Source organism: Microplitis demolitor, chromosome 4 (genome assembly GCF_026212275.2).
Source record: "Microplitis demolitor isolate Queensland-Clemson2020A chromosome 4, iyMicDemo2.1a, whole genome shotgun sequence".
Classification (NCBI taxonomy): domain Eukaryota; kingdom Metazoa; phylum Arthropoda; class Insecta; order Hymenoptera; family Braconidae; genus Microplitis; species Microplitis demolitor.
The window spans coordinates 16516089-16540910 of NC_068548.1; the positions used below are offsets into that span (position 1 = coordinate 16516089).

The window sequence follows — 24822 nt, forward strand, 5'->3', positions numbered from 1 at the left end:
AAAAACAAATAAATGTGTATAAATTATCGATATCTTCTTTATCGATTCATAATATCTTACAAATAAAATCATATTTTTTTTAATAAAGTCATTAATATTAATGAACAAATTCGAAAAAAAAGAACTTTTTTTGAATTAAAAAATCTTTTCGTTTATATAAAGTAGGATAAGAATTGTAAAAAAAAAAAAAAATTATAATTTGCTTATCACACTCATACTCTTCCGAGTAGATTTGGTATCTGTAATTTTTTCTTGGAAGAACGCTTGACAACAAACTTAATACAAACAAGCACAAGCATTGTTGCTGAAATAACATAAATAATCACACATATACTGATATCAAAAATTGTAAAGTCCCATCCAATTCTTTGTTGATCAGTCATGTTTTTTTCACGAATAAATTCATTTTTATCAAAACGTAATTGTAATATATTTGAATTATTATACTGAATACTAGAATACGAATATTTTTTTTTCAAATAATCCAATACTTGGACCTGATTCCATGAATCGTCATCATTTCTACATTTTTGACAATTTTCTTTTGAAGGATACTGTATTTTTGGAAATTCTGGATCTTCAGTAAAGTCACCAGCAAGTCTTGAATTTACTTGATTATGTGCTTTCCAAAGCCATAATACAGCATCATCTGCATTATCGATATCGAATAATTTTAATTCTTCTGCCATACTTATAAAATGTTCAGCGCAATCGGAACAACCAAAAAAGTTTTTTATATAACCATGCATTGTCGTCAAAATCCATTTAGATTTATCAACAGACATACTTTTTCCATTTTCTATAGCATAATTAACCGTAAGTGTATGCCACATCATCCAAACACCACAAGGATACCCACGTAATGTAGAAGTACTACTACTTCTGCAACCAACCCACTGTTGTTTTGACGTATAAACTGGCGATAATTTTTGTTCGGTTAATTTTACCAATTCTCTGAAGTCTTTGCCATCAATTGATGTTTTATTTTCAATAATATCTCGTATTCGTGGTAAATATGCAGAATTGCTATGTTTTAAGGGAAAATATAAAGCTAGAACTCTTAAATATTGTTTTAATGATTCGAGTTTTACATTATCAATGGTTTTAATTAATGGAATTTCTTGTTCTAAAGAATAACGTAATGCAGATTCTAAATCGGATTGATAAAGATGATCTCCATTTAATTTAAATGAATTGTATGTTTTATTTTCTTTTGAAATTTCACCTTTTACTTGTATTGGTGAAGTATTTACTGGTTTACTATCTATTACTAATCCCTTGGATTTTAAAAATTTTTTAATTTCGTCTAATACACCAATTCTAGTAGGAACTGATATCTTTAAAGAAGTCTGCGTGGAATCTCGATCGAAACCAAATAATGCTGGAAAATTTGTTACTTTAAACATCATACAAAGCCATTGATTGTCAGAAGTTACACGACGTATTTGAATAGTTGTTATATTATGTAAATCTAATATAATTTCTGTTCCTATAAATGAATTATCTTCAAAAAAGTAAAATTTGTACTGAATCGCTTCCGGAACTCCTGCCCATATGTCTTGTAACTCGGAACTCCTAAAATAAGTTACATAAATAAATTAGTTTTTTTTACATTGAACATAGGTTTAGTTTTAAGGCCATTCTTCGAGGGTGCCCCCACTTTTTTCCAAAATATGTGGCACTGCCCGGCGGCCGACAGCCGCACTAAAAAAAGTACTAGAGCTGAAAAACTTTAAAATAAAATTGAAATTATTTAAAATAATCAGATGCGAAAAATATGAATTTCTAAATGAATTAAAAAATTAGGATTATTTTTTAAAATTATTAGTTATTGTAAGCAAAATCTGAGATTGGAAAATAATATTTTTATTGACCTTGAACTGTTAATATCATATTTATTTTATATGACTAATTAAAAAATAATTTGAAAATTTATCAAAAAAAGGGCAACGTACAAGTAATTTTAAAGACATGGAGAATATTAAAAAAATTACTAACAGTAATTATAAAATCCCAGTTGAGCGTAGTTTCTTTAATAAATTTCAACATTACATTTCCCTCGCAGATTCGAATCACGGTGGAAATACCGTCGATTTGTTCCATTTTAACACTGTGATTATGCGGTGTATACACCGTAGAACCACGGTGGTGAAATCGCACAAAGTCACCGTGGAATCACGGTAGATACTTCGCATAATCACAGTGGAAACACGATGTATACACGGTGGTAAAGCCAACGTGGAATCACGGTGGATACACTGCGTAGTCACAGTGGATACACTGTGCATACACGGTGGTAAAATGGAACAAACCCACCGGGTAACCACGGTGTTCACACTTCCAAGGTGTTTCCACCGTGATTCACATCTGCGAGGGAATTGCCATTTAGAAACTTTTTATTTTGACAGATGTAAACATCAGGTCTGTACTATTTTTTGGGTGCGTGCAGGACGCTTAAATACACGGAAAAAAATAAATGCTGCAACAGGACGCAGTCCTGTGGGAGCAACAGAATAAAATCCTGTTGCAGCAACAGAATTTTGTCCTATTGCTCCCACAAGATTTTGTCCTGTTGCTCTCACAGGATTGCGTCCTGTTGCAGCGCCATTTTTTTTTCCGTGTAGACTAGCGGGAAAAATTAAATTTAATAAATATTAATTTCTTTCAAAAATAGTAATGATAAAATTTTATTTTATTTATTAAATTAATTATTCAAATTATTTTTTAATTTTATATATGGGGCATTCCATGGCAAATCATCCTACCAATGGTTTTTGCATCTCCGATTTGGCTGAAATTGGGTCACTTTTTTGTACATCTAGAAAAAGGTTTCTATGAATTTTTTCCAATTTTTTCATCTTGCCAATCGGGAGATATGAATTTTTTAAGATTTCGGGGATTTTTTTCGTAAATGGCCATAACTTAGTGAAAAATTATCCGATTTGGGTCTTTTTTTTTCAAAATTCGTGTTTCTTGTTGAATTTTCTAGAAAATTCATGCAAAAAAGTATTCATTATGAATTTGATTGTTTTTTTATTATTTTAAACTTAAAATAGCGATTTTAAAATTTTTTGGATCCTTCGATTTTTAAAAAAAAATTTTCAAAAATATTACTCCCCAAAACACGAATTTTCAGGCTAGTCTCATAATGAGATAATGATGGGTTATAATTGTTTTTTAACTTCCCCGCTAAAAAAATTGAAAATTTTCAAAAATTCGGGAAGTTATTGTTTCCGGTCCGATTTTTGAAAACCGAATTTCGATCAGATCTTGACGTTTTGAGGTTCTAGGAAGCTGTTCTGACTAATTTCATGATTATGTCCGGATGTGTAAATGTGTATGTACGGCCGTATGTAAATATCTGTAACTTTTGAACGGATGAACCGATTCTGATCGTTACATTGTGAAAAATTTCCAACAAATTTTACTATGGGTGCATTGTAACCCCGGACCATAAGAAAACTGATACAAAATTTACAAGCGTCCCATAGTAAATGTACGCGCATAGGTCCCAATCGTGTCGTCTGCGCATACCGTTTACTATGGGACACTTGTAAATTTTGTGCCAGTTTTCTTATGGTCCGGTGTTACAATGCACCCATAGTAAAATTTGTTGGAAATTTTTCACAGTGTAAGGTGTCATTCCAAGCGGCTTATAAAGTTCTAGAGCTGATTAGATGTTGGAATCAATCCATCGAGCTTATTTAAAAATTATTAAAGAAAAACATTTTTGGAAAAATTTTATTTTTGAAATATTTCCGAACGCACCATATTGATTAAGCTCAGATTTTCACAGCTTATAGATATTAACAAGGCGCGTCGAATGACCTCTTAACGATCGAAATCGATTCATCCGTTCAAAAGTTACAGATATTTACATACGGAAGTACTTACACATCTACATACCCGCATGGAAAAATATATATGTGAAAATTATATGCAACATATATGTCATATATATATAACATATATGTGCGCAAAAAAAATACGTCAACTAAATTTTTAGATAAATGTATACATAGATGAAAGCATGAATGTTTACATAAAATTTAAAATATATAATACATATATTATAAAAATATGCTATATAAATGGAGACATATATGTGGCTATATACGTAAAAATATATGTAGACATATATTTAGACATATATATAGACATATATTTCTCGGTATATGTGCACATATATGCAGACATATATGTCAACATATATACAAATTTATATGCTGGCATATAAACAAATATATATGTCGATGTATATGTAAATATATATGTAAACATATCCCTGATTAAAAATACTCATTGAAAAGGATTGAAAAAGATGAAAATTGAATACTTTTGAATACTTTCTATACCACCAGAAATTCATCTGGGCCTAAAGTTAATACTTTTCAATTCTATTGAATCCAAAAATAATATGAGAATTTCTAAACTTCCGAGCAATTGAAAAAGATTCAAAAGAATTGATATTGTTAATCTTTCTGAATACTTTTCAATACCAAAATAATATCACATTTCGGGTAAAGTGTGGAATTGAAAAGAATTCAAATGAATCTAAATTTTTTAATCTTTTTCAATCCTTCTCAATACCTAAATAGTTCGATTTTCGGATCGAGTGTAGGATTGAAATGAATTCGAATGAATTGAAATTTTTTAATTTTTTTCAATCTTTCTCAATACCAAAATAGTTCCATATTTCGGGTTAAAAGCGGGATTGAAAAAGATTCAAATGAATTGAAATTTTCAATCTTTCTGAATACTTTTCAATAATAAAATAATTTCACATTTCGGGTCACGTATGGAATTGAAAAAGATTCAAGTGAATTGACATTTTTGAATCTTTTTGAATCCTTCCCAATACCAAAATAATTCGATATTTCGGATCGAATGTAGGATTGAAAAGAATTAAAATGAATTGACATTTTTGAATCTTTCTGAATCCTTCTCAATACCAAAATAATTCCATATTGGAAGGTATTGAAATGATGAAAGATTGAATTCCTTTCAATACTTCTGAATTCCATTTTAAGAATTACAAAGTATTCAAATGATCAAAATTTCAATTCCATTCAATACTTTCCAAAACCTCCGTATGGATTGAAAAGAATTGAAATAATTTTTAATCCTTTTCAATGAGTATTTTTGATCAAGGATATGTGAAATGTAAGTCGGATATATATTTTAAATTTAATTATAAATTGAGAAAAATTTTTTTTAAATATTCTACTATACGTATATAAATATATGACAGACGTATGCCTGATGAAAAACATATATATAAATCATTTCACAAATGCCGCTAAAAAATTATTTTTGAAAATATTTATTTTATATAGGCTTATATATATGCGTGCATATATGCATTTCTATATGTAGAAATATATGCATTCTTATATGTAGACATAAATGTAGACATATACGTAGACATATATGTCTGCATATATGTAAACATATATGGCTGTATATACGTCGACATATATGTACGCATCTATCTCTGCATAGATATGTACTTATCTGTATGCATATATGTCTTTTATATTCTTATATAAATGTCTAAATATACGAATGCATATACGTAGGTATATTTTTTACAATTATCAAAATATATATTTTTTTATGTAACTTAAATAGTATATTTCACATCTAGGGAAGTAAAGTAAGAAATATCTCAGATCACATGTAATTGTTGGCCGAGACGGAGCCGAGGTCAACAAACATGTGATCTGAGGCTTTTTTATTTACTTCCTGTGGTGTGTATACTATTTTTCTCGTCGACGGAGGCGGAAAGCGGCAACTTCGTTTTGCACAGCGGGACGAAAGTTGACCATAAAACTCATTGGGAAGCAGATGATTGTTTTCTGTCCACCACGTCAGTCTACTGTTAATTATTTTCTCCATTATCTTCATAGTACAGTTTGACATTGAAATTGGTCTATATCTGTACTCTTTCCATTTTTCTGGTACAACTCTACTGTCCAGAAAATGATTGTAAAATTTTTTTAGCGCTATGACTGCAGCATGTGGAAGTTTCCCGATTATTTCATAGATGATTCCATCTGTACCTGGGGTTGACTTCTTCGTCTTAGTTGCTTCTATAGCTGCCCTAGTTTCCTCCGGTGAGATTTCCTTTCCTAACAAGGATGTATGACCAATTTGGTGACGACTGATAATATCGAAACTAGTGGCTTCCAGGCTTAACTCATTATCTTCTCTATCTTCTTCTCTGTCCTCAACTAGTAATGTTAGCTTCTTTATGACCTCGCATATTTCTGGGTATTTGTGTGAGTTTACCGGGTTTGAAGGTCTCACACTAAATCGTCTCTTGAAGCTTTTAACTACATTCCATACTTTCTTAATCTCCATGGCTGGTGTTATCGTTGAACAAAACCTCTTCCATGATTCTCTTTTTGCTTTTCTGGCAACTTTCCGGAATTCTTTATGTGCTATTAATACTTTCTCGTAGGTTGTTGTCTGAGGGGAACGTAAAAACAGCTTGACTGTTCTCCTCCGCTGTTGGACCTTGTCCCTACAATCTGTGTTCCACCATCTAACTGATGGGGATGCTGATCTTTGATCTGTGTGAATATGTCTTTTTTTGGTGTCCAGTTCTTTGGACTGTTCAACTCCGTGACGTACTATTTCTATAAATTTATCGTATTGTTCAATATCATAATTGGTGAATTCACTTATATCTTCCTCAATAAGTTTCCTAAACTTGTAGTCATCCATACCGTATGTAGATAATTTATATTTTTTTGGGGTTTTAAAAAATTTTGGGGCCTCAAGTTCCGTAATTAAGGCTAGATGATCGCTTCCCATATTATCCTCATGGGCATACCACTTCATACTAGGTGCCAGGTTGCTTGACGACAATGTGATGTCTGGGACGCTATTTTTGTCCATTTCTCTTGATATTCTCGTTGCAGTTCCGTCGTTGATAATTATTAGCGTTAATTCTTCCAATGCTTCCTCCAAATACTTGCCTTGTTGACTCGTTATACGACTTCCCCACATCTCACTCTGTGCATTTAGGTTTCCATAGATTATAACGTTTTCTAGTTGTTCCAGTATATTAATAGTGTCTTTCCATTGGTTTGCACTCAGGGATGCTCTACTGTCCGCTGGTCTATATAAATTTACTATATGATAATTTTGACTAGAAGTTTCTATTCTAAATATTATGTTTTCTAGTTTATTACTTAGCTTAATATTCTCTACTTGTTGGTACTCAATATCTTTGCGGATGATACACATTAATCCTCCACCAACTGTATTTGTAACTCGATCTTTCCTTATAATATTAAACCCATGTAGATGTAATTTGTGGGTGTCTTTTAGCCAGGTTTCTTCCAATATTAAAATGTCTATGCCTTCCTCCTCAAGAAAGGAAGGAATAGACTGCCATCTCTGCCAGAGGCTCCTGGTATTCCACTGGCAGATTTTCATGGATTTCATAGTCATTCTATGCCCGGATCCTCGTCATCGAGGTCCTCCACCTCTATAAACGCCGCATAGATCATATGTGAATGCTTCTCTAGTTCTGGTATTTTCACTATTTTTTCCATCACTTTTTTTTCAAACCTCTCCAATGACTTTTTAACAGCAGCTTCCACCAAATGTTTTATATAATCTTCACTGACAACAATTGTTCCAGTGCTCTGATCAGTCATTGTACAATCTTGATCTTCCGTGCCAGGATGTTGGTCCCTGGTTAGTGTGATATTACCCAGCGAGTCCTCACCCTGTTCCTGTGGCATGTACTCATTCCAGAAAGACCCTTCTAAATTGCCCTGGGCTGCTAAACCTGGAGATAGCATTTCATACCCTATATACCCTTGTTCATTTGGTGTCCTTGCATTAGCGGCAATTAACTTTGCTCTGGCTTCTTTCTTGGTTATTTTGCACTCCACGCTGATTCTAATTATGTCCTGATTAAATATCCATTGGGGACAGTCTTTGGACAACGCTTCATGTTTTCCTCCACAATTGATACACCGGGCAAATATCTGCTCGCACGACTCTTTTGTATGCTCTATGCTGCCACACTCCTGACACTTCTGAAATTTACTCATACAGTTCTTCTTTTGGTACCCATAATTTTGTTTCTATATTTTTCTCAATTTATCTATAAATTGTCTTATATCTGCTTCTTCTTGAGAATTGAGAAGGTTTGCATGTTTTAGGTTTCCACTATATTAAATTGGTGTAATACCGTACGATGGACGGTGTGGCTCAATAAGTTATAGATCAAATTGAACGGAATATAGTATAGTGCCGGATAGCTCAACTGGTAGAGCACTCGGCGCGATATAGACATGGTTTGGGTTCGATTCTCAGTTCGGGCTATCTATATTTTTCTCAATTTATCTATAAATTGTCTTATTGAGAAGGTTTGCATGTTTTAGGTTTCCACTATATTAAATTGGTGTAATACCGTACGATGGACGGTGTGGCTCAATAAGTTATAGATCAAATTGAACGGAATATAGTATAGTGCCGGATAGCTCGACTGGTAGAGCACTCGGCGCGATACCGACATGGTCTGGGTTCGATTCCCAGTTCGGGCTATCTATATTTTTCTCAATTTATCTATAAATTGTCTTATTGAGAAGGTTTGCATGTTTTAGGTTTCCACTATATTAAATTGGATAACAAGCAGTTATAACATATCATTGGCCTGGGTATGTATTCAGTCACTTGCTTTATTATTCCGTAGATACTCGCCTTCTCCGGTGTATTTTTACTGAGAAAGAATACTTTAATCACGCTCATGTTTTCGAGAAAAGATGATCCATTAGAATTGACTCTTCTCTTGAGTCTCTGTACCTTGGAAACTTCTACGTTTTTATTGTCTGGAAATTGAATTACATTTATTATTTCTTCCTCAGCAAATGAAGGTTCAACCCCTTTAATAACTCCAACACTATAATAACTTTCTATTGGTCTCCAAGCAACCCACTCATTACATACCTTAGCCTTGATATCTTCCATGAATGAGTTCGCTGATTCATAATCTTTGAATGTTAGCTTGGATCTTTCTTTACCTTGCGGCTTTATTTCTACAAGAAACTGCAGGTAATCTCGAATCTTTTTACCAAACATCATTGGACTATATTTGCCTAGATTTTTGCCCTCACATTCATCCGTGACAAAAATTACAAACGGACCCGGATCTTCTGCTCTGAATTTGTTTCTGCTGCCGATTTGTTGTTTACTAGGTGACTGGTTCACTCCATTACTCTCAGATACTATTTTTTGCAAAGGGGACGCCTTGGGCGGTGATATAGACTCTGATTTCCTTTTGCGATTATCCTTATCGTAATCCAAGGTTTTTCCATTTCTGCCTTTGTTTATTTCATCCATTTTAATTACTGTTTACTCCGTATCTTTCTGTAGTAGTTAAAATTGAACTAGCTTGCTGTATCTGCTGCTTACCTAAGTATTGCACTGTTGTTGATGTTGTTTTGGTGAATTACTGATGTTTTTTTTTTGTTTTTTTTAAATTAAGTTAATTACTAAGCAAAGAGGTTAAATGCAAAAGATTAAAGATAGAAGGATAAGCGTTAATTACGCTGCGAGGCCAAAGCCCGCCACGTGCTCCGATAATGAAACTTTGTAAATTTTCCTTCCTCTCCTCTTTGTCCTTTTTTTTTTTTTTTGATTTGTAAACTTTACTTAGTAATTCTTGACTATTAACAAAATCTTTATTTCACATATATACGTTATGTATTCTTTTGTTTCCTAATGTGTATCGTATCAATAAATAATTAATTTAAATAATTCTCTGACACCATTGTCCGTTCTCAACTGCTCTTCTCTCGTCTCCTACTCCAGTAATGTCTACACTACTACTCCCAGTCACTCTCACATTCTCGCTTCTCCATCCATTCTTCCCCCACCACATACAAGCCGTGGACTCACGGGTCTTCCCGCGGGGTCACTCCCCGTGATATCCGAAGTTAGCGAATCTTTGGCTTCCTCGAGCATCGCAAACGAGGCCTGCCATCCCCAAATAAACGTAAACGTACCCCAGCTAACTCCGAGTATCAACACGAAGGGGCGGCGACATCTCAGTAGCTCCTCCGTGATCACCACGTCAACCCCGAGGGCTAAGCCTAGGCCTAGTCATCATCACTGGTCGGGAGGCACGGTATTTTGACCACTATCCGCGACACAACTAGACATTCCTCGTTAAATCCACGCTCAACCACACAGACACTCCAACACAGACAACATACCGTATCCGTATTCGTACTCTCAACACATTGACTTCACCGCACACATACCCCATACTCTCTACTCACTATCTCCTACACTCAACTCGACACACATATTGACTCCATCTCTATCTATCACACAGACTCACGCTCACTCGCTCTTCAACTCCATCTCCTCGGCAATGTAACGTCACAAGATGTACAAAAAAGTGACCCAATTTCAGCCAAATCGGAGATGCAAAATCCATTGGTAGGACGATTTGCCATGGAATGCCCCATATATACATTGGGGTGCTTCGTTTCCGACGAAAGTATTTTTTTTGTTGCTCATCAAGCAAAATATTGTTTTTTATGCAAAAACAAAATTTCTGTCAAGTTTGAGCTCTTAATTCCATTCCTAGGTACTTCCCATTTGATTTCCAAGATTTACCATTTAAAATACACGTAAATTAAATTACTTATTTTTAACTTTCTAATACTCAGCTGCGTTTTATGATATCGACGCGGTTTTGGTCGCAAATTGTAGGGCATTTGGTGTTCTTCAAAAGTGCTCACAGTATCTTAGCTGTAATTCCAGCTGTTTCACTGATGTCCGCTGAGGAAGTCATTTTTCGTATCAAATTGACCTTTATTGGCTTGCAGAACGTAAACCAATGAATGCACACCAAAAAAGTAAAATGGATATTTTATTCCCTTCAAAAAAAGCCTTATGAGTTAAGTCGCTAAAGTCAATAGTTTCCAAGTTATAGGAGTTTTAATAATTTAAAAAATAGAATATTAAAAAAAAATGACAATTGCTATTTTATAATTAAAAATTATAAAATTTTAATATTTTTAAATGTTACTTTAAATTATGACTGACCAAAGCTGCAATAGAGCCTGAAACGCTCGGTAGCGCACTGTATTGAGAGCACTCAGCGACCGGCGCGCGGTGATAAATAAATTCATATTGTTTAAAGCAATCTCGGGCAGTTAAATTTTCTTTGGGGATCTTAAACTTTAATAAATAACGCATGTAAACCATGAAAAAAAACTTCATTTGGTGACGGAGAAGTCAATGAAATTTCAATTTGTTTACTTATAAGTTAATTAACAATAGGATAATAAATAAATTATTTCAAGCTATCAATATTTTTATAAAATATAGATGTTTGACAATAAATCCTGAAAATTTCATTAATTTATCTTTAACGGTTGTTTTGGAATCTATTTTTTAATTAAAAGTACTCAAAATCTTCATTGGAAAAAAAAATTGTTGTTAAAATGAAAACTTTGAAAAATCGTTTAAGGGTTCAATTTTTCATAGTGACTACATTAGAAAAAAATACATAGACTTAATTTTCATGATCAAGTGGAAAATGGGGGGTCCACTTGACGTGATCTTGCTCTATAACTCTTGAACGGATGAAACAATTTTAATCGTTAAGGTGTCATTCGACGCGGCTTGTTAATATCTAGAAGCCGTAAAGAATTGAGCTTGATCGGTCAAGTGCGTTCGAAAATATCCCAAAAATAAAATTTTTTAAAAAATGTTTTTTTTAAGCTTACTTTTAATGTGCTCGATGGATCGATTCCAAAATCTAATCAGCTTTAAAGCAGCGCTGAATGCCACATCAACCATCAAAATCGGTTCAATCGTTCGAGAGGAACCGTTGACGAAAGAATTAAAAAAAAAATTTTTTTTTTTTTTGGTTTTTTTGAAATTTTTCAAGAACAACTCGATAAATTAATTTCAAAATTTGATCAGCTCTAGAACTCAATAAAACGCGTCTAGTACTTTTTTTAGAGCGGCTACCGGCCGCAGCGCCACATTTTTTGGAAAAAAGTGGGAGGCACCCTCGGAAAATGGCCTTAATAACTAATATTAAATAAACTTTAACCTATACGGTGCAAGATTCGGCCATGAAAGACCTATTCCACTGATTTGATCTTTTTGCAAATGCTTAATAATATTATGACGCATTGCTTCTTCGGTATCACCTTGGTCTACATCATTACCAAGCGAATCTGGCTTGGTATTTGGAGAAAAATATCGTATTGTTGGATAGTACATGACTTTATATTCTCTACATATTGGATTATTATCGTCATTAGCACAATTTATAGCTGCCACTTCAATTATATCTTTCCATCCTGAAAAATAATAATAATTAATAATTATGAATTAAAAACTTTGTTTTCTTTTATCACTGATTAATATTAGAGTGGTGTTTACGTTGAAACACACTATGAGTTAAAAAAATTTGCAATAATATATTTGAAGGGGACCACTAGTGTGATTGCCTGAAAAAAAAGATGATTTTTGGGAATTTTTTTTATAGAAAACTACTGCATGGAATGTTTTAATGTTTCAAGGACATATTTGTGGATATATAATAAATACAAGATAAAACTTTTGGACCAAAAATTCAAATTTCAGCTAGTTATTCATTCTCTCAACGCTAAAAAAAAATCCTCCCTCCCCCACTGCTGCAGCGATAGTGACCTTCATAGTGCATGAAATCGAAAAAACTATAAAGTTCATCAAACTAGAAGATAATTCCCATACCATGACCCTCGGGTTAAGAAAAAAACTAAAATTTAACAAACAGGCGAAGGTTCTACAAAAAATTTCAAATTTTACGCGATGGAACGGGGTGAAATTAAATAAATTCTAATATTTTGAATCTAAATTATCTTTGAATTCCCCGCGGTTGGTTAATTATCAAAAATCGATTAACCCCATGATCTAGTTTATCGACTGGTCCCCGGGAGCGCCAATTTTTGGGGCTCGTCCTCCCGCCCCAATTAGAAATTAACGAGAGTGGGAAAATTCACGGAAATTGTCGAGGGGTCGCGAACTTAGGTTTTATTAGTAAGTGCACGAGGTAAATCTACACACAGTTGAACGGACCATCATTGAAGTTGGACAGGAGGCCGCGCGCTGAATAACAGGTAAATATGCTAGCACTGGAGAGGTTAAAGTGGAACCTTCCAGCAGCTTATAGAGTTGAGATATTTAAATTAATTGTGTATCGGGCAGGTTGCCGATACACCCAATGGCATATATTTATTTGTATTGAATTGTTCACAGATTAAATTAAAAGAAAAAGTTCTCGGAAGATAGGCCAGAATTTTTTCATTATTAATTAAAATTTAAGAAAAAGTTCTCGGCAGAGAGGCCAGAATTTATTCATTATTAATTATAATTTAAGGAAAAATTTCTCGGCAGGAGACCAGAAATTACAATAGTTATTAAGTTATTGTTATATGATAATTTAATCGGTATTATTTAATAAGATAAAATTTACAAGACTGAAAATCTAAGTGCTGTGAAGATAGTGATAAAAGATTAAGATTTCATTTATTTAATTTTGAATAAATTGATGTTAGTAAAATTATAAATCATTAAGAGAAATTGCAACTGAACCCGAAGAAAGAAATACAAGAAATAGAGAGAGATAGTAATAGACGCGCGAAGTATAGAGAGACAGCGTCGGTTGCTGGCGTCAGTAAATTCCATCACTTCATTACTAAAAATTGATACTGGAAAAATTTTTGTAAAATAAAGTTGTGTCGTGTCGAATAATAAATTTATCAAAATTATAAAGGAAAGTTTTAGAGTCGTTAAAATAAAAATTTAAAAATCATAAAATTGAAATTGCGAAATAATTGTGTGTGTGTGTGTGTGTGTGTGTGTGTGTGTGTGTGTGTGTGTGTGTGTGTGTGTGTGTGTGTGTGTGTGTGTGTGTGTGTGTGTGTGTGTGTGTGTGTGTGTGTGTGTGTGTGTGTGTGTGTGTGTGTGTGTGTGTGTGTGTGTGTGTGTGTGTGAGAGAGAGAGAGAGTACGTCCAGAGGACAAGAACGTTGGAAAATTAATGTGTGTGTGTGTGTAAGTCCAGTGGACAAGAAAGTTGAAAAATTAATGTGTGTGTGTGTGTGAGTGAGATAAAAATAATTCCAAAGGAAATTTTAATTATTTATTTTTAAATTTAATAGATCCAGGGGATCTGGCAAGTTGCCTTTTTTTATTTTAAATTGTCGTAAATAATTGATCCAGGGGATCAGGCCGGTGGCCAATTTTTATTAAGAAAAGTCTAGGGGACTAAATAATTTAATTAATAGAGTCCAGGGGACTAAATAATTAGTGTAATAAAGTCCAGGGGACTTATAGTTGTATGAAGAAAATTTTGTGCAATAAATTAATTATAAGTAAATATAAGCCCAGCGGGCAGTATTATTGTGTGATAAATAACATTTGATAATCGTATTGAATATAATATTGTGTTGAATCATTTAATCCCTCAATTTCCTCACTCAACATATATTTCAACGACCCTGAATTCTTACATTAACATCTCCGGTTCTGGAAGGCCTAGTTTTATCTCCCAGTGGCGCCCTTATTAACATCAATTAATAAAGGGGCCAAAACTTAGCAAGGTTGAAAAATTACCCTGTTACAGCGAAAAATTTATGATTTATGGCCTGCTGAAATTACATTTTTGATTGGATCGAAAAACTGGAGGTTCATGGTACGTAGAAATGTATATATAAGTCATAGAAATGTCACGGCATCTTATATAAAATGGGCGTCAATTTGACGTTCTGTATGACTTTAGTACGATGTAAAAACTTGTGACATCATATTGATGCAAAGCATGACTCTTGTATGACGTCACAGTCATGACTTATATATTATGTACGCTTGAAATAAGATCTACATGACATTATTACGTAGAAATAAAGTCATTATTGTACATCATAATAATGTAATTTTAAAGTCATACATTTACGTCAGTAGCAAAGTCACGGTTATACATAATATGGATGTCACTCTGAAATCATCTTGGATCAGTGGCAAGTCAGCATTTTACGCGATATTGATGTAATTTTTAAGTCATAGTTTTTTATCATCGATTTATTTAATAAAACAATCATAAAATGAATTTTCAAAAGTGTGTAAATAACAACTGAACGTCAAACATTTGGCCAAAATTATAGATAAAGTCAATTATAGATTATTTAGACATTTTAGATTAAATCTTTGGCGTAGGTAGAAAAAATTAATTTTAATTTTTTAAATGATATACCGAAAATCCTATCACATAGGATGACAGAGAAAATGTTGCGAAAGTTTGAACTCTTTAAATATCAAGATTATAAAGTTAAGTAGGGGAAAGTGGGGTCAATTGAACCACGGGGCAATTGAACCAGTAAGCTTAAAAAATCGAAAAAAATATAAAAATAAGTCGTCCTCATGGAATTATATTTCAATACACTAAACCTCAGTCTGACCAAAATTTTGAACCAATATGATGATTTACTTTTAAAAAATTCAAGTTTTTGTGTTTTTAGGCATCTGAACTTTGTTTTTCAGCTCTTGACAGATTGTTTAATGATTTTTTAATTTTCAAATGTAATCTTAAAAATTTGTTTGTAATAGCTTCTTACATATATTAGTCATAAATTTCAAACTTTACTTCTAGTAAAATAGTTCTTGAATATTTTTTTTTTAAACTAATTATTTCAATAAAATCATATGGGGTCAATTGAACCAGTACTCTCGGGGACGGTTGAACCACACGAATCACACTGTGAGCATCAGACATAGGCGCGCATCTTGACAGAATGTGAAAACAAGCTAAACTAACCAAGAAAAAAAATAATTATATTGACAGAAGTTTTTAAAGTGATTGTTTTAACATATAATGTTATATAAAATAATAAATATTATAAGAAGTGTTGTAATTTTAGTTTTAAGCTGTAATGAAAAATTAACAATATAATATATTTACAGTAAATTTTAGTATTTTTATTTTTAAAATAGTTGATGTCAATAATTAGTGTGTAAAATTGAAGTTGTATCTCATATTGACAGGTTAGTAGACAGCGCAGTAACGTTTCTTTTTTTAAACATAAGTCTGTTACAAAGCCTATAACGACAATTTCGGCGAACCCACGATGCCATATATTTACTATTGAATTGTTGTAAATAAAGTGATTAATCGATTTTAATTTTCGTTTGATAAAAAAATATTTAGAATAGTTTCGTGATTAAAATTCGTACAATTAATTGAATTATAATTAATAAATTATAAATTAATTTGAGACTTTATTTCTTACATTTAGTTCTACAGATTAATGACGTATGCGCATGATGGGTGTCAATAATTGGAGCCTCAGAATGTCAATAGCTAGATCAGTCGAGTTTTAACCTGTCAATGATTGGTGTATCCTGATTATTTATTTCACCACTTTAAATTAATTAGTCAATCTAATTTATTATTATCAAAGAAGATGAATTTGATTAGTTAAAAAATTAATTAGGATAATGTTAAAATCAAAATCCAAAATCAATAATATAAATCCAAAATCAATAATATTAATCGTTAATATGGTAAAAATATTAAATTATAATCTTGTCTCTTATAGTGTCAATAATTGGTGCCTTTACCTTAACTCAAAAAAATTGTTCAAGGTATGCACTTTTAATTTTAGTATGTTATTTTTTATGATTGTGAAGTTAGCCAACATCGGACAAAAAAAAATTTTTCAAATCGATACCTCGATGAAATCAAACGTTACGAGAAATGAAGAAACAAGAAATGGCGCGTATTTCCAATCTCTACACACGGATGTTTTCCTTTTTTTTTGTTTCATCAACTATCTAAACGCAATTAAAAAAAAAAATATGCGGATATCAATTCTGAATTTATAAAATAATGAAATAGGCTGAAATTTACTAATTTTTATTCGTTTACTGTTACCTACACACGGACATTACAATTTTTTAAAATTTCAGTCTGGAACTTCGAAAATTTTTGGAGTTGCATATTTCTAATAAAACTCAGTGAATTCTAAACAAAAAAATTGGTCTATCGGTTGACCCTGCGGGCCAGCCTCAAAACTTCCTGCAGTTTTCGAGCTCCTTAAGCTCGAAAACATTGTTGTGAATACATTTTCGAGCTCTTTCTCCCACGATATCTTACGAACGAATTAACCGATTGAGATGGTTGAGGCGGCAATCGACACATTTTATTAAATTGTTGTGCTGATTAGATTTTGGAATTGATCGATCGAGCCATTTCTGAAAAATTTGAAAAAAACTGAAACAAAAAAAAAACTTTTTTTTTTGTATCTCACAAATATTTACGAGTCTACTCGATCAAATGATCTGAAATTTCAGGATAGTTGATGGCCAACAATTTCTTTCGATTGCCGCAAGAACCATCTAAATCGGTCTATTAGTTAAAAAGTTATAGACCGTTGACAAAACGTCGACGACTAATGAAAACTCGATTTTCGAAAATCGGGGTGAAACCAATAACTTCTCGAGTTTTTGAAAATTAATAATTTTCTTAGCGGGAAGTTGAAAAATGTAAATAATTGTAATCATAAAATTTACACGTGGAATTTTTTTCTTTAATAGTTACTTAGTTTATGAGTTATCAATAAGAATAAAATTCAAAGTTTTTAAATCTGGACATGAATCCTAAAATTGTATAATTTATATTAAAAAAACAAATCCATTTATTTAAATTATATAAATCTATATGTAGAATTGAATAGAATTTCTTTTTTACTTTCCCGCTAATACCTTTCTCTTTATGGTCTCTTCCAAAACAATTGCATAAAATAGCTTTTTCGAGCTCCTCGAGCTCGAACACAGCGGGAAGTTTTGAGACTGGATCGTGGGGCCAACCGACGCCCATATTTTTTTTTTTTTTTTTCTAATCATAAATATTCTTAAAAATATGAGAAAAAAAAGTTTTAACGCATGAATATTAAACACTATGGACAATTTATTAAAATAATAATATAAAAAAACATTACAAACCGTTGAAATGTTTAGTATTCTTAGCATCATTGAGATTTCAAAGATTGAAATTTACAACAACAGTCTAGTCAACAAATGCCTTTTATGATGAAAACCTGTTTAAGGAGGTTCGATACCGATTATCTTTCTACACGGAATGAACAAGATGGTACTGGCTACCATCCCGGATTATACTCAGTTACACCCGACGTAAGAAAAAATTCAGATAGTAATCAGTATAATCTAGATTATACTGACCCGGGGAAAAAAGTTTAGATCTGACCACATATAATTATATCTGATAAGATCTGACAAAGTAGATCTGGCCAGATCTTTAAATTGTCTCTCTCTGACGAGATCTGGCCAGATCTGATCGGATATAATTATATGTGGTCAGATCTAAACCTTTTTCCCCGGGGATCCCTATTAAAAAAATATTAAATTGCGAAAAAAATAAGATCATTTAATTCAATCCGAAATGTAATCTGATATATTAGGAACGTTACTTAAAGGAATTATAAATGATTATAATTAATGAAAAAATCCCGATGACTGCTGGGCTCGAACCAGCATCCTTCCGATTCAAAGTATTTGATGCTATCCACTGCGCTAATCCACGTATGCGATCGTGTGAGTGTAAATAACTAGATATGAACAATTTTCAATAATAATACATTGTATACATTAGGGGGATTCAAAAAATCGAATAGTTTTTTTTTAACTTCCTACATTGAAAGGTTAGTTCTCAGGCACCTCTAGAAAATGCTCACCAAATTTGAGCTCTTATATTAACAGGAAGATCCTCCTCATCACAGTTTTCTATTTTTTCGTTAGTCCCTTTATATAAAAGACCATATCTCATTATTCATTGATGTTTTAAGCAAATCATCATACATGTTTTATAGGAAATTAAATGCTCTACAAAAAAGGATCAGTGTGTTTAAGCGATAACTTTCACCATTTAAAAGATATTTGAGATCAAAGTTTGAAGAATTTGTTAAAAAAAAAAAAATTTTTTTTAATAATTTTCTACATCATTGAAAAATGATTATTGATAAATGAGCGTGACATGTTTTTGTAGGAAATTAAACGCTCTACAAGAATGATCTGATGTGTTTATTTGATTTCTCTAACCGTTTAGAAGATATTCGTTGCCAAATCCCTATGCGTTCTTTCTAAACATGAATTAGTGAAAATAAGTGAATATTCACTATTTCCAAGTGTAAACCGAACCACTAATTGTAAAAAGTGGTTTAATTTAGCACTCAGAATTAGTGAATATTCACTTATTTCATTTATTCATGTTTAGAGAGTTTGAATTTCGAAAGTTTTTTAATAACTTTTTTAGATTCATCAATTCAATTCATGAATTTTATAAACATTCATAAGAATTTCAGCTTATATAAATAGAATAAAAATATTTACTTTAGATTCAATGTTTATGTCAAAAATATGATATTTGCTAATCAATTTCTTATCCATATTTTTTAACTGATTTATTAAAAATATAACCAAGTTTTTCCCAAAAAATTGATAATTAAGTAGATTTTTCTGGGAAATCTGGCAAAATATCCCAATTGCAATAAAAGCCAATTTTTTTAATAAGACGAACAGATACATTTTTTAATATAACTAATATTTCCGTAAGTACTAATTCAAAATAAATTGATTATGCATAATTAATTCGAATTTTTTTTCTTTGATATTGATATAAATGATGACACTTCTAAAATAAGAATGTTTATTTCTAAAAAATGGGTCTAAATTTATCTCAATTTAATTCAAATTTATAATCTATTATAAAACAATTTGATACATCATATTTTAATATATTTAGATTCAAAAATAATTATTTATCAATAATAATATTTTTAGTTGTAATTTTTTTTTTTTATAAAAATTATAAAAAAACGCCTCAAACAGTTAAAGCGAGCGACTAATGGTACTGAGCGGGTATAGGGTTTTTTACCTCACTTAAAAAAAATTTATATAAATAAAAATACGGCAGGCACATGTTTGAATTCCTAACTACTACATGTGCATTTCTTCAATTTTTTATTTTTGAAATTACACTCGTAAATATTAATTATTTTTCCATCAGAAAAACTTTCATATTGGCATACATCTATGAAAATAATTTATATAAATAAAAAAAGGCAATTCGGCAGCCGAAATGGAAGTAGATTTCTCATTATTTGATTATTTCAACCTTTCAAATAAACATTAATAACAAAATAAATTTTTTTTTGACATTGTCAGAAATTCTCAAGATTATGGAACAAAAAAAAATTGTCAAAAAATTTAAAGTTAAATTCAAAGAATTTAAGAATTGAGATCAGAAAATCAAAATAATTATCGGAATGGTAAGTTGAATAACAAAAATTGAAGTTAAAGAGAATCAAATTATCTACGAAAAAGTATTCTGTGTTTTATACTATAGGATTAATAGTTAATACAAAATTAAATAAAATAATTAGAGTTGAAACTTCAATTATGATAGATCTAAGTGTCATACTTGAAATCAGTCATAAACACTGTCAATAAAACAAAATTGAATTTACACACTCAAATTGAGATATTTAGATTTTATGAATGTTACACAGCAATAATATAAATTCAATCAGTTTCATAAATTTACTAATGAGTTCAGTAGTTAGGATTATATGGATTCTATTGAAAGTAGGAGAACCAATGCAATAGCAAAATTTCATTTAATGAGTGGTAAGATAAGAAATTTCATTGGCCTAGACACATATATAGGCATGAAAATTAAAGCTTATTTGAAGAGCTCTCAGATGAATTTTATAGAAAGTACATAAGTTATAACCTGCAAAAAATATCGAAGAAAAAATAAGTAAAAATATGAATTTTTGACATTTTGAAAGTTTTGGAATGCTATAACTTCTAAACTAATTGACCGATTGAGCTCATTTTCCAACTTGATCAAGGTAGTCACCCACAGAATACGTATACAAAGTTTCGAAGTGATCGATTTAAAACTGTGGTGATAATCAAAGTGACAACCTGCTTAAAATTAGTTTTTATAATATTTTGTAAATTTTTAAAACCATTTATCTATTAGAAAGAATGGTCAAATCAATGAACTACATAGTGAAATTTGAAGGAAATCCAAGCGAGCTTTTAGATAGAACAAACAAGAATAAGTTATCTCTTTCCGTTTAAAAGTTACATCTGGTTGAATCAGTCAACAATTTTTTTTTGAAAATTTACAAAATTTCAATTAGCCATAATTTCTAAACTTATTGGCCGATGTGGCTTATCTTCGAACTCATCCAAGGTACACGGAAAGAAAAATATCGCCAGATTAAGTATACGTATCACTATTCTAGCTGTACGCTGTATAGTCAACTTACTTAACGATACGCCGTATTTAGGCATACGGCAACCGAGAACGATGAAACGTATAGGCAATTTAGCTATACGGATCCTCACGCTGGCGATACAGATACCTATATTAACGAAACTACATATCGTTACAAAGGCTATTTGTCGTATTGTTAAATTGACGACAATCCTGCTTTGACATTTGACGACAGTAGAGCACTACCTCTCCGCTTCGCGCTCGAGGGGCGCAATTAAATAAACGAATACTTATCCTAACCCAAATACGTATCTTTATTTTAACGATACTATAGATTATTAAATTAGGTATACGAATCGTTATTCTGACGATACGTCATTTGAGGATACATTGGATAGTCATTCTGGCGATATTTTTCTCTCCTTGTAATCGTCCATAGAATAAGTATACTAAGTTTCATTAAAATCAGTGTAGAATTGTGGACGCTATCGTTGGAGAACGGCGCGTTATATTATATATATATATATATATATATATATATATATATATATATATATATATATATATATATATATATATATATATATATATATATATATATATATATATATAAACTTTTGAACCAAATGTATTTTCTGACTCAGCTCGTCGAGCTGAGACGTAGCAAAATTTTTCGAAAATTTCATTATGAGGACAAATACAATAGTTAAATTTCTATGAAATCTACTAAAAATGAAAGGCACATATATGTTCTCTCAAATACGATAGTATTAATATTTTTGTATATTTTATAAAAGAATATACTTCACTGCATCGAATGGGGTAGTGGGACACGTGAAAATCATTCTTTCGTCTCCTGGACTCGAACCTACGCTCAAGCCGACAAAGGTGCACGTTTGTTTACCGTAAACGGTGCAACCTTGGTGTGCCTGATGCCTCTATTGTCCATGTTATAGCTTTAAATATTATCGTATTTGAGAGAACATATACGTGCCTTTCATTTTTTTATTTATATAAATTATTTTCATAGATGTATGCCAATATAAAAGTTTTTTTGATGGAAAAATAATTAATATTTACGAGTGTAATTTCAAAACTGAAAAAATAAAGAGATGCACATGTAGTATTTAGGAATACAAACATGTGCCTGCCGTAATTCTATTTATATAAATTTTTTTTATTCGTTATGCGAATATAAAAATTTGTCTGATGAGAAAATAATTAATATCTACTGATACAATTTGAAAATTAAACAAATAAAAAGATGCACATGTAGAGCATCTAACAATGATTTAAATAAGTAAATTTTATCAATTTAAATTTATGAGAACTTGTTGAAAATTTAGTTTTAAAATTATAGCTTTAGAAAAGCAGTGAATGAAAAAAGTCAAAAATACGTGAAAAGATATTTGAAATACACGCCAATGCTACTTTTTAAATTTCTTGTATTCACATTTCTCACAGAGATATCGATAGTTAAAGTTTTAAGTTGTCTGATGTCTGCTACATTTACACTCATTTTTTCTTTCATTTAATTATCAATTTTAAACTAACCGAAAGTTAATTGATAATTCATTATTATGATTGGAAATTATCAAAAACAATGAAAACATAAACAAATAAAAAAAAACATACCAACAATCCCATTAGCCAAAGATTTCCACACTGGAGCAAATCTTCGACAATGACCACACCAACTATTATAAAATTCTACAGTCCAAGCTTTTTTGCTTTCATATATCGAACTTTTTAAAGTAGTTACATTTAAAACGATAACACTATCATTAGCGTCATATAACCCCTCGTCTATTATATAACTATCGTACGGATCATTTTGCTTAATTGCTGTGGTGCTTACGTATTTCACAATAATAGTATTAATAAATAAAATTTTTAAAGTCACTTTTATATAATAATTGTACATTTTAAAACAAATATTTATAATATACATACATATGACTTTTGTACATATATATTGATATAATAGATAGTTAAATATAATTAAAAATGTTTACGTTCAACAAGATGTCCCTTAAAAATTCATCACGTTATTTTTACAATCACAGTTCTAAAACTCTTAAAATTATATTGGCTGTTATAACAGCCTGCCGATTGTTATTAATCATACTAATAGTAGATTGTTGTGCATGTACATAAAAAAATATAAAACGACAAAACACTCGCTTACCACCCGCAAATACGAGTGACGAAAATGAGATATGAGAAAGATAGAATGGTAAAACGGTGGGGAAAAACTGTTATGTCCTGTGAGGTTACTAGGGTCGGAGCTGACGCCACCTTCTGGACAGTCGGCAGTTCGTTGTCACGCGGGACCAATTTTGAATTTAAAACAGTGAATAAATTAATTGTTGACTACGATGATGATGGTTATGATTATTATCTAATGAAACAATAAAGTTATGGATAAGGATAGATGTAATTGATAAAATAACTTTTACTGAAGACTGAGTTTTATTATAAAGTATTGATAAAACTTGATCAGTAATAACAGTTGTGTTCGTCAAAACTTCTCGGAAAGAAATGAAGTTACATCAGACGACAGAGAGATCTCTGACCTCCATTCTCTAACTTCTCCCCACTACTCTCATGTTCACACTCATGCTTATATGTATATATATACTTATATATCTATGTTCTTTACTAAACATACTTATAATCACGGTGGATCCACGACGGTTACACGGTGGATTTTTTTGTCATTTTATCACCGTGATTTCACGTACACCGCGTAATCACCGTGGATACACTGTGGAATCTCAGTGAATACACCGTGGAATCAGGGTGGGTATACCGTGTAACCATCGTGGAAACACCATGTAACCACCGTGTATACACGGTGATAAAATGGCACAAACCCACCCTGGATCCACCATGATTCCACCGTGTTTCCACTCCCAGGGTGTTTCCAGGCTGATTTAAAACCGTCAGGGTACGTTCTAAGTACTGAACCTTAATGAGAATTAAAAACATTAAATAGTTCCACGGATATGATTCCAGGAACTAGTTCCTTTTCGCTCCGGAAACGTACCAGGTTCAATCCGGAATATTCCCGGAACTACCCACCTCTACAGGAAATGTTCCAAGACCATTCAATCTGTATTTATATTTCTCTGAATACAAAATAAAGGTTTATCTATCTATTTATTTAAACTTTCTTATAATAAAAATATATAATTTAATGAGTATGTGCCACGACGATTTATCATTTAAATTATTGACTCAATATTGATAAGACGCAATAAGTGTTGTAAGATATTAATATATAATTTCAGATGGAATTTAAATGCGCGTTTCTTATATATCTCAAGTTCACTAATTAATTAACAGGTAGAGGCACCTGAGGTCATTGAGAACATAACATTAGTTTAGCTAGGGATATCTAGGGTAATAATAAAGTTACCATAAATTTGAAAGTTGCCACTCGTTCATTGGCTCGAGTGTTATGTCCTCAACAGCCTCAGGTGCCTC

General features: G+C 31.6%; 1 protein-coding gene across 1 annotated transcript; it reads right to left on the reverse strand.

The window, feature by feature from the left end:
- Positions 1-13: 13 nt before the first annotated feature.
- LOC103574430 (sulfhydryl oxidase 2) lies at positions 14-23559 on the reverse strand. Its single transcript, XM_008553875.3, has 3 exons — positions 22969-23559; positions 12098-12350; positions 14-1575 (listed from the first exon to the last, which is right to left on the reverse strand). Exons 1-3 carry the CDS (start codon positions 23282-23284, stop codon positions 213-215), a joined length of 1932 nt encoding a protein of 643 aa, XP_008552097.2. The 5' UTR covers positions 23285-23559; the 3' UTR covers positions 14-212.
- Positions 23560-24822: the final 1263 nt, after the last annotated feature.